General features: G+C 40.1%; 2 protein-coding genes across 2 annotated transcripts in view; both read right to left on the bottom strand.

Moving 5' to 3' along the window:
* Positions 1–1,462: 1,462 nt before the first annotated feature.
* On the bottom strand, positions 1,463–3,821 carry LOC135587685 (probable leucine-rich repeat receptor-like protein kinase At1g68400). The gene is made up of 2 exons (XM_065079350.1): positions 2,324–3,821; positions 1,463–2,217 (listed from the first exon to the last, which is right to left on the bottom strand). Exons 1-2 carry the CDS (start codon positions 3,723–3,725, stop codon positions 1,568–1,570), a joined length of 2,052 nt encoding a protein of 683 aa, XP_064935422.1. The 5' UTR covers positions 3,726–3,821; the 3' UTR covers positions 1,463–1,567.
* A 77-nt stretch (positions 3,822–3,898) lies between these two features.
* LOC135587686 (glycosyltransferase BC10-like) overlaps positions 3,899–12,879 on the bottom strand; it is a 32,342-nt gene continuing 23,361 nt past the window's right edge. The window contains exon 2 of the mRNA XM_065079351.1: positions 3,899–5,339. Coding sequence (XP_064935423.1) covers positions 4,671–5,339 — 669 coding nt within the window. The 3' untranslated portion in view covers positions 3,899–4,670. The remainder of the gene's footprint in view (positions 5,340–12,879) is intronic.

Here is a 12,879-nt window from a genome sequence, read left to right as displayed (position 1 = left end):
GCCTAAAACAGCCACCAAACCCAACTAAAATGAGGCTGTTAAGCCTTCGGCCGTCCCTCTATATACTGTGCAAAGCATGAACAAACCAAAAGATACGGACATATATAAGCATTACATCAAACATCCTATTTAGAATTTCTCCGTGACAGCTCAGCCTACAAACTCAAGGCCAGTCTACGACCGATCGATGACATTCATAATAGGAGGGCGACAACAATAGCAATAGGTCGGCCCACGAGAGGAGGCCATTGAAGGAGCAGTAGAAGGCTAGCGGCAAGCGACCTATGAGAAGATAGTTGAAGTCCATCGGTTGATAGGGAGACGTCATCGCACGCCACGTTCTTGACCTTCATCAAAGCAGATCATTGGCTTGCAGCAATTTGAAACAGGGGAAATCTACTCGATGAAGAATTGAGAAGAGGCACAACATGGAACTCTATTAGATAGATCATGTCAGTATCGTTGGAGGTAATAGATCAACATCATCGAACTGACCAGATCTGTTATGCCGCTAGAGGAGAAGCAATAGTGAGGAAAGAGAGTAGTGCCGGTGAGGGCAGCGCTAAGACACCAACATAAAGTGGCAATGGGAGAAGATATGTGTTGTTCATTGAGGAAATCCCGCAATCTCCATAGAGAAGAAAGCGACACTAATAGGACAATCGTCGTCGCTTCAGATCAATATCACTAGAGGTGCGTCGAGGAAAGAGGGTTCTCGGCATCGGACTCAGTGGAAGAAGAGGTCTTACTCTATGAAGAAAGTGGTAGGGCTTGGTAAGGAGTCAAGATATGCTTCAGATAGTATATATACTTAATTACTATTTATATATATTAGCAGAGAGAATTTTCTTTAACTGCTGAATCAGATTTTTTGAAAAAAGTTTTATCTGCTACTGATGTCATTGGTTGTAGTGATGCAAAAAGCCCCCTAACATAAGACAAATATTTTCAGCTACAAAGGAGTAACCCAAATAACAATAAGGTAAAATCCAATTTATAAGAGGATGAAAAAGAGACCGGAAGTCAATGTATGGACAACCATTATTGAATCACCGGCCACTGTTCCATCCGTCCGGCACAATAGCTCTTCTGTTACCGGTACCATTTGCCCTGGAAATCCACCAACCCACAACTTTAGGCTCTCTCTCAGTTACATAACCCACACAGATAGCTTATTTTAATGGCAACTGGTAAGAAAATCTAGCATGCCTGGCCAGACTCGCTACCAGATAAACTACGCCTGCACTGCCACACACGCTCTCCAATGGCATCTCTCTTTCGTCTTTTCTCTGCTTTGCTTTGACGATGGAGACCACTCACTCCAAACTATGAGACAAAACAACTGAATCCCAAATGATCCCCCGTCTTCCCACGGCTTCCTCAGTATCCAATGTTGTTTAACTGCGTCGTCTATCAAATCACATGGATTTTGATCAAGTTCTACGCAGCGTCAAAGGGAATGTCAATAACAATGCTAGTTAGAGAGCTTGGAACCTAAGCCTTCTTTTTTACATGTACAGAAACCCAAAGGAAATGAGACCGCAGCGATGGTTCGATCCGACGGCTATTACGCGACGTCAGAACCAGAGGGCGAGTCCGAAACCGAGTCGAAAGAGTCGTGAGAAGGCGAGAGGTCTCCGCCTGCGCCGCCGCCGTGGATGTTCTCGATCATCTTCACCACGTTGCTCATCGTGGGCCGCTGGTCCGGTACGACAGCGGTGCAGCTCATTGCGATCTGGAGCATCGTCACTATCTCCTCCTCGATCCCCTTGTACCGCATCAGCTCGAGGTCGAACACCTCCGCCGTCCACTCCTCCCGCACCACCGACTGCACCCACCGCGGGAGGTCAACCGCCGACGCCCCGCCGTCCGCAGCCGGTTTTCCCGTCAGCAGCTCTAGCAGCACTACCCCGAACGCGTACACGTCCGCCCGCTGCGACGCCCACGGCCGCCGCCCGTCGCTCGGCGCCTCGGGTGCACGGTAGCCCCCGGCCCTACCGACGGCCGCGGCCCCGGGGCCCAGAAGGGCCAGCCCGGCGTCGGCGAGCCGCGCGTTGCCATCCTTGTCGAGGAGGATGTTGGTGGACTTGATGTTCCCGTGCGTCAGCTTCGGCGAACGGCTCGCCTGGTGGATGAACGCCAAGCCCCTCGCTGCACCAACTGCCATTCGCATCCTCGTCGTCCAATCTAGCGGCGTCCTCCCGGGTCCTCGATTCCCTAAGAAGATTGAATTTTGAACGGTTTATCAAAGAAAATAAGAGACTTTTAAGAGAACATAGCACTCGGAGAGGTGACACCGATCCCATAGAGTGAAGTTACAGACCGTGGAGGAGGAAGAAGAGGCTGCCGTTGGGCATGTAATCGTAGACGAGAAGTTTCTCGTCGCGGGCGTAGTAGTAGGCTTTGAGGGGGACGAGATTGGGGTGCCGCAATCGCCCCAGGGTTTCCATCTGGTTCTCGAACTCGCGCTTGCCCGCGACGTGCACTTCGCGGAGGCGCTTGACAGCGACGACGGTGCTGTCGTCGAGCACGGCCCTGTAAGCCGTCCCATAGCCACCCTTTCCCAACATCTCTGCCGAGGCCCGGAGGAGGTCCTCCAGTTCGAACCGCTTCGTTTCTTCGAAGAAGATCATCTTGCCCCTTTCGAATCCGCTTCCGGCAGCGGAGCCCGCCTCGTTTCCCTGTACGGCGTAGGGGCTGGAGGAATAGACTATCTTTTCCCCCTCGTGCAGGCGGGACGGGCTCCTCCCGGCGAACTTGCGCCAGAAATAGCAGAAGAGGAGGCCGGAGACGAGGACGAGCACGGCGAAGTCGCCGACGACGATGGCCACCACCGCCACCCTGTTCATTCCCCCGCGGCCGTCACCAGCGGCAGCATGGTGGGGAGGGGCAATCTCGGGCCTGGCAGATGGGGAAGAGGCTACTACCACGGCGGCTGGAGAAACGGGGGCTGCTGCACTGGCCGAGGGGCGGCTGGGGTCGCTGACGACGTCGCGGCAGGTGGGGAGAGGCCCGCCGCAAAGGGTCGGGTTCCCGGTGAATGCGGCTGCGGGGAAGGCGGCGAGCGAGGGCGGCACAGCGCCGGAGAGTAGGTTCGACGACAGGTTGAGGTCTTGGAGGCGAGGGAGGACGAGTCCGGAGATTGCGCCGGACAGCCGGTTTGAATCGAGCCGGAGCGTGAGCAGGCGGGACAGACGGTTCAGCGAAGCTGGTACCGGGCCAGTGAGGTTGTTCGAGCCGAAGTCGAGACGGTAGAGGCGGGAGAGCGAGGCGACGGACGGCGGTATCGGGCCGGAGAGTTCGTTGTGGGCGAGGAAGAGGAGCTTCAACGTGGAGAACGGAGAGAGGTCGGGGATCGGCCCGGAGAGGCGGTTCGACTTGAGGCTGAGAACCCGGAGCTGGTCGAGCCGCATCACGGCCGGGAGGCAGGCCGGGCCTGCCAATTCGAGGCCTTCGAGGACCAACCGGGTGACACGACCCCCAGCACAGGTGACGCCGTGCCAGGACGCGCACGGCGACGGGTCAGACCGGTTCCAACTCGCCAGTCTCCCGCCCGAGTCACAAGCGGCCTTGAACTCCTGCAAAGCACTCAAGTCCCCTTCCAAAGTGCCCAAAGAAGAAGAAGACACCACCATAGAAGAGAAGTTGACGAGCACAAGGAAGAGCAGCAGCATCAGAGTAGCTTGAGCTGAATGTGGGGAAGAAAACATCTTATTACCCCCCATTTCCTACTTCTTAGATGAGGATGGGGAAGGAGAGACACAGACACCAAGAGCTGGGAGAGAAGACAAAGGGAGGTTTTGGTACCAGCACAAGCAATGCTTCTTTTAGTGTTGAGGGTTTGGAGTGTCTCCTTCAGCTTTTTTTTTTCCTTTGCTTTCTTTTCTTTCCTTTCTTCGATTGAATAAGCCGAGGGAAAAGGGACCTACGGACACTTCGGGAGCTGTGTTACAGTCTAAGCAGAGGCACAGCCTGCAGAGGTGAAGCCGTTGCCTCGGCCATGTTTATTTATTTCGCCCTTTAGCTGTCATTGTGGTCAAAGAATTGTGGATAACGAAGAAATGGGTAGATAGATTTGTTCCTCAAAGGCCGATACGTTCAGTAAAAAACACTTGTCTTCGTTGCAAACTTTAGGGTCTTTGTGCACCTCAAAGGCCATTGAGTTGAAGAACAACAGTGAGGGGCCATCAAATTGTTTCTTTTGCTGAACGTAAATAGACTGCACTGCACATAAAAGAGTAGTCTGTCTACTTGCGAGTAACAACAGTAAGATTCTTAGAATGAGTGCTCGTGAGAGGAGAGATCAGATACCGACAAAACAGATTCGAGGAGTGGCCTGTTGGAAAGCCGAAGCCGTCATCGTAGGTGAACTCCGTATGCTTTCCACCAACAATAAGCATCCCATAATGTGACGATCCATCCATCTCTGCGATTATGACGCCCGTGACCCCAATCGACGACTATGTACGCATGCCACGAGCGCCATGGTGTCTCCACAGAATCCAATCTGGTCCAATTACGTACACCCTACTTATTTACGTCGTCGAGATCTAAATGGAACGGTAATGCATCTTTGTGTCATCATTTAATCAATATCCTTTTTTTAACATTATCCAGTACCGAAAGAATCACCTACTTGCACAATAACATTCTTCTGGGCATTTAATGGATCAACCCCTTCTTCTTCCTTCATATCTCTGCTTGAAATCCATGAGTTTTGGAGCAAATCTCATCAACCGAACCAAAGAATTTGGCAAGAACTTCCTGGCGAATAAGAAGCAAATCCTCGTGCTCCGGCCATTGTACCTGCAGGAACTCCCATTCCTCATCCTCTCCAATAATTCGACCGTGACATCCCTTCTCAAAAATCTAGCTGGGTGTGGCCCACCCTTCGACCAGTCAACCCATGTCAAGCTCCTGTTTGCAGTCCTCCCCGGAAATCTCACACTCACGTGAGTTGCCAAGTAGTGTTCATCAGCAAAGCATGAGGATGTACAGTGTCTCTGGAAGAGTGGGAAGTACTCGTCATCCGAGATAACCTCGATGGCTAGGCCGCGGTCCACCTCGAACCACTGGGATCCCTTGCGCCATTGCTCCAGCTTCAGCAGTGGTTTCATCTTCTTCATGTACCTACCGCGGCCGGTAGGACCTGGTAAATCATATGCCTGAACGTAGATCTTGGTGGAGTTGATTAGGTAGGAGTAAATGGTGGGGAAGTTGAAGAGAGGAATGCAGGCTTCAGAAAGAAGAACGAAACGCTGGTTTGAGACGTCAAGCAGTGCATTGGCTAAGAGACGACGCTCAGCTTCCATCATGTTCATCCCTCCCCATTGTACGGCCTGCGTTAGCCAATCAAACGAACAAGCTAAATGGCACAATTAATAGCAAGTATATTCAGCATATATTCTGATATGAAAACAGTGTATCTACCTTAATTATGTCATCTCTTGTTCTCTAAAATCTTCATTCTTGAATAAAATCGTGTACACCAACCTGTATTTCCACCTTTATTGATTCATTTGATCAAAAAATTTCCACCTATATTGTTCACTGTTTAGATTGTTTTCCTGAGGTTGGATGCAAATTCTCTCCTAATCAAATGGGGTGGAGTTATGAAAGAAAAAAAATTTAAGGAAGATGACAAAAATACTAATTTTGTTGGATTCAAATATTCAAGCTTATATTTAAAATAATATCCTCTCATATATTTATAGAAGAGGAGAGTACAAAACTATATTTACAAAAGATAAAAACTAAAGATTCTCTCAATTTTATAGATAATATCTGGATAATTTTCTAGACATTAACTTATGAGAGATTATAAAATTTTCCAAAAAGATTTTGCTTCTTTCAAAATATCAAAGATATTCTTTATCCTTACAAAGGATCTTTCCACTTTTCAAAATGCCTCACATCTTTCTTCATCCAAGTAGGTCAATCTTTGATTAAATTAAACTTAATTTCAACACTCCCTCTTAAATTTAATATTCCTTCCATCCATCATACATGTAAATAACTTGAACTTGGTAAATAGATTAATCGTAAATGATTTAGTGAACATATCGACTAAGTCTTAAGTCTTGATATGAATGAGTTCAACTTTATTTACCTTCATATGCTCCTGAATGAAGTAAAATTTCAAGTTAATATGTTACCGCCTTTTATGATGCATTAGGTTCTTTGCTAGTGCTGATTTGTTTATCTATGTAAATTTGTGTTATTTTTTATTTGATATGTATCATCTTTAGTAAGCTTCTTAATTCTATAGCATGACACAATATAAAGATGTCGTAATATATTCGACTTCACAAGTTGAGAGTGTCATAATTGGTTGCTTTTTGGATATCTAAATGATTATAGTATCTCCCATATAAAATATAAATCCATATATTCTCCTTCTACCATTAATATCTTCTCCTCAATTACTATCAGAATATCTAAGAAGTTTAAAATTGTTAGAAGTTGAATAGATTAAACCATTAGAGAGAGTGCATTTAATATAATGCAAAATCCTTTTAGTAGCCTTCTAATGGGTTGATTTAGGCTCCTTCATGAATTGGTTCATCAATTGAGCGCCATATAGAGTATCTAATCTTATACATATCAAATATCTTAAGCTTTTAACCAAACTCTTATAAAGAATTGCATCTATTGCTTTTCCATCATAATTCTTTAATAGCTTCATACCATAATTTATCGGTGTGCTAATTGGATTGTAATTGTCCATCTTGAATGCTTTGAGAACTTATCTTGGATATACCTCTTGTGAAATAAAGATATGATCTTTGTTTGGTTTCATTTCTATGCTAAGAAAATAGGACATCAATCCCATATCACTTATATCAAACTTCTTTATGATAGCATGCTCGAAGTCTTAGAATATATGAGGATTATTCTTGGTAAAGATTAGATCATCTATATACAAACAAATATGTAGCATACTTCCATCATTTACTTTATTTAATGTATAAGGAGTATTCATACGGATATTACGTGAAACCATTAGCTTTAAAGTAAACATCAATTCTAGCATTGCAAACCCTTGGAACTTGTTTGAAGCAATATAAAATTATCTTTTCTCAATATATTTCATTGGTTGTTTAATATAAACTTATTTTCAAGAAAACCATTTAAAAATATAGACATCTAATTGATAAATTTATCATTTATTTTGAGCGACTAAAAAGATAATTAATATAATAATTTTCTTTCAAGAAATAGGAGCAAATATCTTATCATAGTTTATACCCATTTTTTGCTCATATTATTTTGCCACTAATCTTGTTTTATATCTTTTAATTTCTCTTTGAGTATTATATCATTTTTGCTTATATCATTTTGCCACTTTGAAAACCCATCTGACTCCTCTATATTATCATTTTGCTTATATCATTTTATATCTTTTAATTTCTCTTTGAGTATTATATCATTTTTGCTTATGTAAAGTTATGATATCTCATATTTACTTTGTCTTGGTCTTCATCTTACACCTCCTCTATATTTATGCTCTAATTTCATACTCCATCTTTATGAAACTCTACATCTCTACTCATATGCACTTTGTGTTATTTTGAATCAAGTAACTTATAAGCCTTAGATCGGGTATTATAGCCAGTGAAATTATATTTGAAACTTTTGTCATACAATTTTGTTCTTCTTTGATCTTAAACATGAGCATAAGCAATATATCCAAAAATTCTTAAGTGAGAGGTGTTAAGATTTTTACTATTGCAAGCCTTTTGTGGTGTCATGTCTTCCATACTACTTGTTTGATATCTATTGAGGTAGACCACACATTCAAAGACTTTACCTTAAAACTCTTTTGGTATCTTCTTGCTAGCACTCCTTTGGCATATTCTTGCTAGCATGCTTCTAACCATATTGAGAATAGTTTGATTCTTCCTCTCCATCATACCATTTGTTAAGGAAAATAAAGTGCTATCAATAGTCTTTGAATGCCACTTGCTTCACAAAAGCTTTTAAACTCCTTTGTGATGTGAATTATCCTCCGTGGTCTTATCTTAAGGTTTTGATGGTGTAACCACTTTAGTTCTCTACTTATGCTTTGAGCTTCTTAAATGATTCAATCTAATTTCTCCTTTTGGAAATAAACCCATATTTTTCTACTAAAATCACCAATTAATGTTAGAAAATAACGATGCTCACCATAAGATATTAGAGATATTGGTCCATATAAATCAGTATAGATTAGCTCAAGAGGTCTCTTTGCATGACAGGTCAACTTATTTGGAAAGCTCTTCTTTGATTGCTTATCAAGAATACATACATTATAAAATTGACTTAGAGAGTTGCATGTAATAGTCCTTCTATGATCCTTTTGTTTGATAATAAATTGTGTGCCCCAAAGTTGAGATGTCAAAACTTCAAGTGTCATATCTAAAAGCTATCTTTCAAGCTAGCATTCAAGCATTTCTCATTAACATGCTTTATGTTCAATAAGATTAATTTATTTTTAGTCAATTAGAGAGCAAATCTTCATACTTTGATTTCTTAGTGTGAGAGTTTTTTTTTCCATATGCACATTATATCCTTTTTCTAAAAGTTATCTCAAACTTAAAATATTTATCTTTATATTGAGCACATAATAAATGTTAGAAATAAAATAATAATTTTTATTTTAAGCTGGCATAAGGATTCTATCTTTCCTCTTCACTTCTACTTCTAATAAGTCTCCAAAAAGAATTTGTCAGTTAACTTCTTCATTTATCTCCATGAACATATATTTGTGTTCAGATTTTGTGATTGCTTGCTCTACTATCCAAATACCAAAGGTCTTCATTGTGAAAGTCTTCCTCTTTTTGTACTAACAATAATATGGAAGTATCCTTTTTTCATCCTTTTTCATATAGTTAGCTTTCTCATTAACCTGGTTAGAATCATTATACCAACATTCTAATAAATAATGACCAATTTTGTTGCAAGTATCATAATGAACTTTAGATTTGTTATACATTCTTCCTCTTGAATAGCTATCTCTTCCTCCTCCTTTCTTGAGGTATTGTTTGTCATCATTATTGTGTTATATTTATCCAGTGCCTTTGTTATAGCCATGACCATGACCTCTCTAGATTCTTTCTTCTTTAGCTTCTTAATTCTTGTCTTTGAGAGAAAACTTGTTTTGAAGAGCTTGCTTCATTTGTTCTTGCTTCTTCTTTTATATTCTTTATTTATGAGCTTGTAATGAGCTTATAAGTTTATCAATGGTCATGGCTTCAGGATTCTTTGATTCTTCAATTGCCACCACAATATAGTCAAACTGTATATCTAAGGATCTTAAGATTTTCTTCACCACTTGATTATCTTATAATATTTCTCTATTTCTTCTTAGTTAGTTGATAATGACTAATACTTTTGTGAAATACTCTGAGATAGACTCCATCTTCTTCATCTTCAATGCTTCAAACTCACTCAGAGTTTGAAATCATACCTTCTTCACCTTCTCCATTTCTTTATAGGAATTTTGAAGGATCTCCCATGCTTGCTTGGAGTTGGTGATGATGGCGACCTTTCCTCCTTCATCAAGTCATTGATAGATTAAGAAGAGAGTTTTCTTCTCTCTTTTTCATATCTCTCAAGGAGTCCTTTTGGTTCGTTACAAGTATAGCTTCATCTTGGGGCTCATTCTACCCCTTCTCTACTCTCTTCCACACATCTTGTGATTCAAGCATGGCCTTCATTTGGATGCTCTAATTTTTATAATTATTGATTAGATGAGATATAGGGAATGATATGTTGATTGTTGTCTTAGATAATATTACTATGATACCACATTGTTAGAAATGTGATGGAGTTATGAACAAAGAATAGTTGAAGAAAAATATAAAATGTTAACTTCATTGGGTTCAAATGTTCAAACATACACTCACAATGACATTCTCTCATCTATATATAAGAGATGAGAGTACAAGACTAGATTTATAAAATATAAAAACTAAGGATTTCCTCAATTTTCTAGATGATATCCTTTCTAAGATATCTTGATAACTTCTTACACATATCAATTTTTAAGGGATTATAATATCTTCTAAGAGGATCTAACATTCTTCTAAAATATCTAAAATATTCTTCATCTTTCTAAGGGATCTAGGTACTTTTCAAGATATCTAAAATCGTTTTTCATCTAAGGTAATCAAGTAGAATCATTTTTAATTAAATTAAATTTAATTTTAATATTCTCAACGTAAAGTGGTCGAATGTTTCCAAATTGTGTAAGCTAGAAAAGAAAGATAAAAGAGAAATTAGATATTCAATTACATATGGGTTCATTGCCTCTAAGTTCAATTATGGTGTAGAGGTTGTGAGATGTTGTACAAGTTCAACAATTTAGTTGTACTTGAGCAATATGTCATTATATAATTCGATAAGATTTAACTTTGTTAAATTCAAATCATTAGCCCAAAATATTTAGGTCCAAGTTTATAATAATACATCATCAAATCCTAATCATTTTGTTAGTGAAAAATATCATTGAGGTTTTGGTCAGCTTGGCATAGTCTGGACCTGCGTAGGGTTGTTCGAGATGTCTTCAGATAGAAATATTGAACTCCTTAGGTGTCCACTAAAACGAAGGCTAAGATTGGGAGAGGTTTCCCAACCAACTCCATTTGATACTCAAGTTAGTAATCCAAGGTATATAAGTGCGAACATGAATAGTTAAAAGAATTCTCCCTTTCTTTGTATTAAAGTAAGCTTTTATACCTGATTGTAAAGAGCACGAAGGAAACTTGTGATTGTCTTTCATGTCATAAATGGTGAGAAGGAAGCTTACAATTTCCTTTCTCATTATAAATGGTGAGAAGAAAGCTTACGATTATCTTTCTAATTATAAATGATAAAAAGAAAGCTTCATCTTCTCCTTCCTCATTGGGCATCATGTGATGGTGACATGTCAAATGATTAGCCGACAATGTATCCCCAATCTTTTGTCAACCCCCGATGGCATGCTTCGGGGCTCTTTCGAAAAGGGCTCAAAGTGTAATGTTTAATTCATTTGACATGTGAGCATTATGGTTTTTTTCTTGCGAGTTGGGTCTTCTTAACGTATGCACCTTAGACATATTTTTACTTTTTGCTTCTACTATAACAAATTTCTCTTTATGTGAGTCGGGTTTTCTTAACTCACATGTCTCAAGTATATTTTGCCTTAAGCCTCCCCCATAGTGGATTTCTCCTCATACTAGTTAGGTTTTCCTAACTAACGTGTCTCAGGCATATTTTATTTTGTGCTTCTATCATGATGGATTTCTCTTTATGCAAGTTGAGTTTTCTCAACCCATGCGCCTCAAGCATATTTTATCTTGTACCTCTATCATGGTGGATTTCTCTTTATGTAGGTTAGGTTTTCTCAACTCATGTGCCTCGGGCACATTTTATTTTGTATATCCATCATGGCTGATCTCTCTTTATATGGGTTAGATTTTCTCAACTTATGCGCCTTGGGCACATTTTATCTTGCGCCTTTGTCATGATGAATTTATCTTTATATAGGTCAGATTTTTCTAACTCATATATCTCAAGTACATTTTATCTTATGCCTCTATTATGGTGGATTTCTTTTATATAGGTCAGATTTTTTTGACTCATGTGCCTCGAGTATATTTTTATCATGTGCCTTCGTTATGATAGATTTCTCTTTATGTGAGTTGAGTTTTTTCGACTCACACATCTCGGGCATATCTTATCTTGTGCCTCTGCCATGGTGGATTTCTCTTTACATAGGTCGGGTTTTTCTGACACATGCATCTCGGGCATATTTTATCTTATGCTCTATCATGACAAATTTCTCTTTACGCAGGTTGGGTTTTCTTGACTCGTGTGCCTTCAGCATATTTTATCTTGTGCTTTCATCATAGTAGATTTCTCTTTACATGGATCGAGTTTTCCTAACTCTTATGCCCTGAGCATATTTTATCTTATGCATCTATTGTGGTAAATTTTTTTTTTATGCCGATCGAGTTTTCTCGATTCACATGTCTCAAGCATATTTTTACACGTGCCTTCATCATGGTAGATTTCTCTTTATGTGAGTTAGATTTTTCTAACTCACATACCTTAAGCACATTTTATCTTGTACCTTCATCGTAGTAGATTTCTATTATGTGAGTTAAGTTTTCTTGACTCATATGCCTCGTGCACATTTTATTTTGTGTCTCCTATAATTTTCAAGTCTTTCATCTAGTATATTCTGAATCTTTCGTTCGATATGTTTTGAATATTTTATCTAGTATTTTTTTAATCTTTTATACAACACTTTTTGAATTCTTAATTCACTAGCATCCCTTTGGAAGTGTCCCAAAGGGACACTTGTCTCAATTGTGGAAGGAGAGAGATTGGCTTCCTCCTTATAAATCCTCTTTCACTTTATGGGTGAGGCTCATTCTTCCATTTGAGCCTCTAGAGCCTCTTTAGAAATCTTCTTTGCTTCATTCTAGTTCCCAGTAGGGTGAATTAGTTATTGAGTCTCTCGTAGTCTCAACATCGATTCAGCAACATATTGGTCTTCTACTCTATCTCCTTAGGTTACGATGTCTCTTTATTCTTATACAAGTTCCTCTTAATCTACTAGCTATTAGATTGTCACACACTTGGTTGATTTTTCCTAAGTCGTGCGATATTCTTGCATGTTTATCCACAAAAGTTAGCCTCCCAAAAACCTCATATGGTTCCTTAGGACATATATAAGAGAAAACGAGTTAGAAAAAGTATTTCACTTGAGATCCATAAGCAATCATTTCAACAAACATTTTATAGCCAATGCAAATTACAAGCAGACTTCACAAGCTCTAAATAGTTACACAATAAAGGGTCCAAAATGATTCACTGTAGACCAAAATCTTAACAAGTGCCTATATAATATAA

The sequence above is a fragment of the Musa acuminata genome, chromosome BXJ1-8 (assembly GCF_036884655.1).
Source record: "Musa acuminata AAA Group cultivar baxijiao chromosome BXJ1-8, Cavendish_Baxijiao_AAA, whole genome shotgun sequence".
In the NCBI taxonomy this organism is placed as follows: Eukaryota; Viridiplantae; Streptophyta; class Magnoliopsida; order Zingiberales; family Musaceae; genus Musa; species Musa acuminata.
The sequence above is the reverse complement of the archived record's forward strand: the minus strand, read 5'-3'. Positions and strand labels throughout refer to the sequence as shown.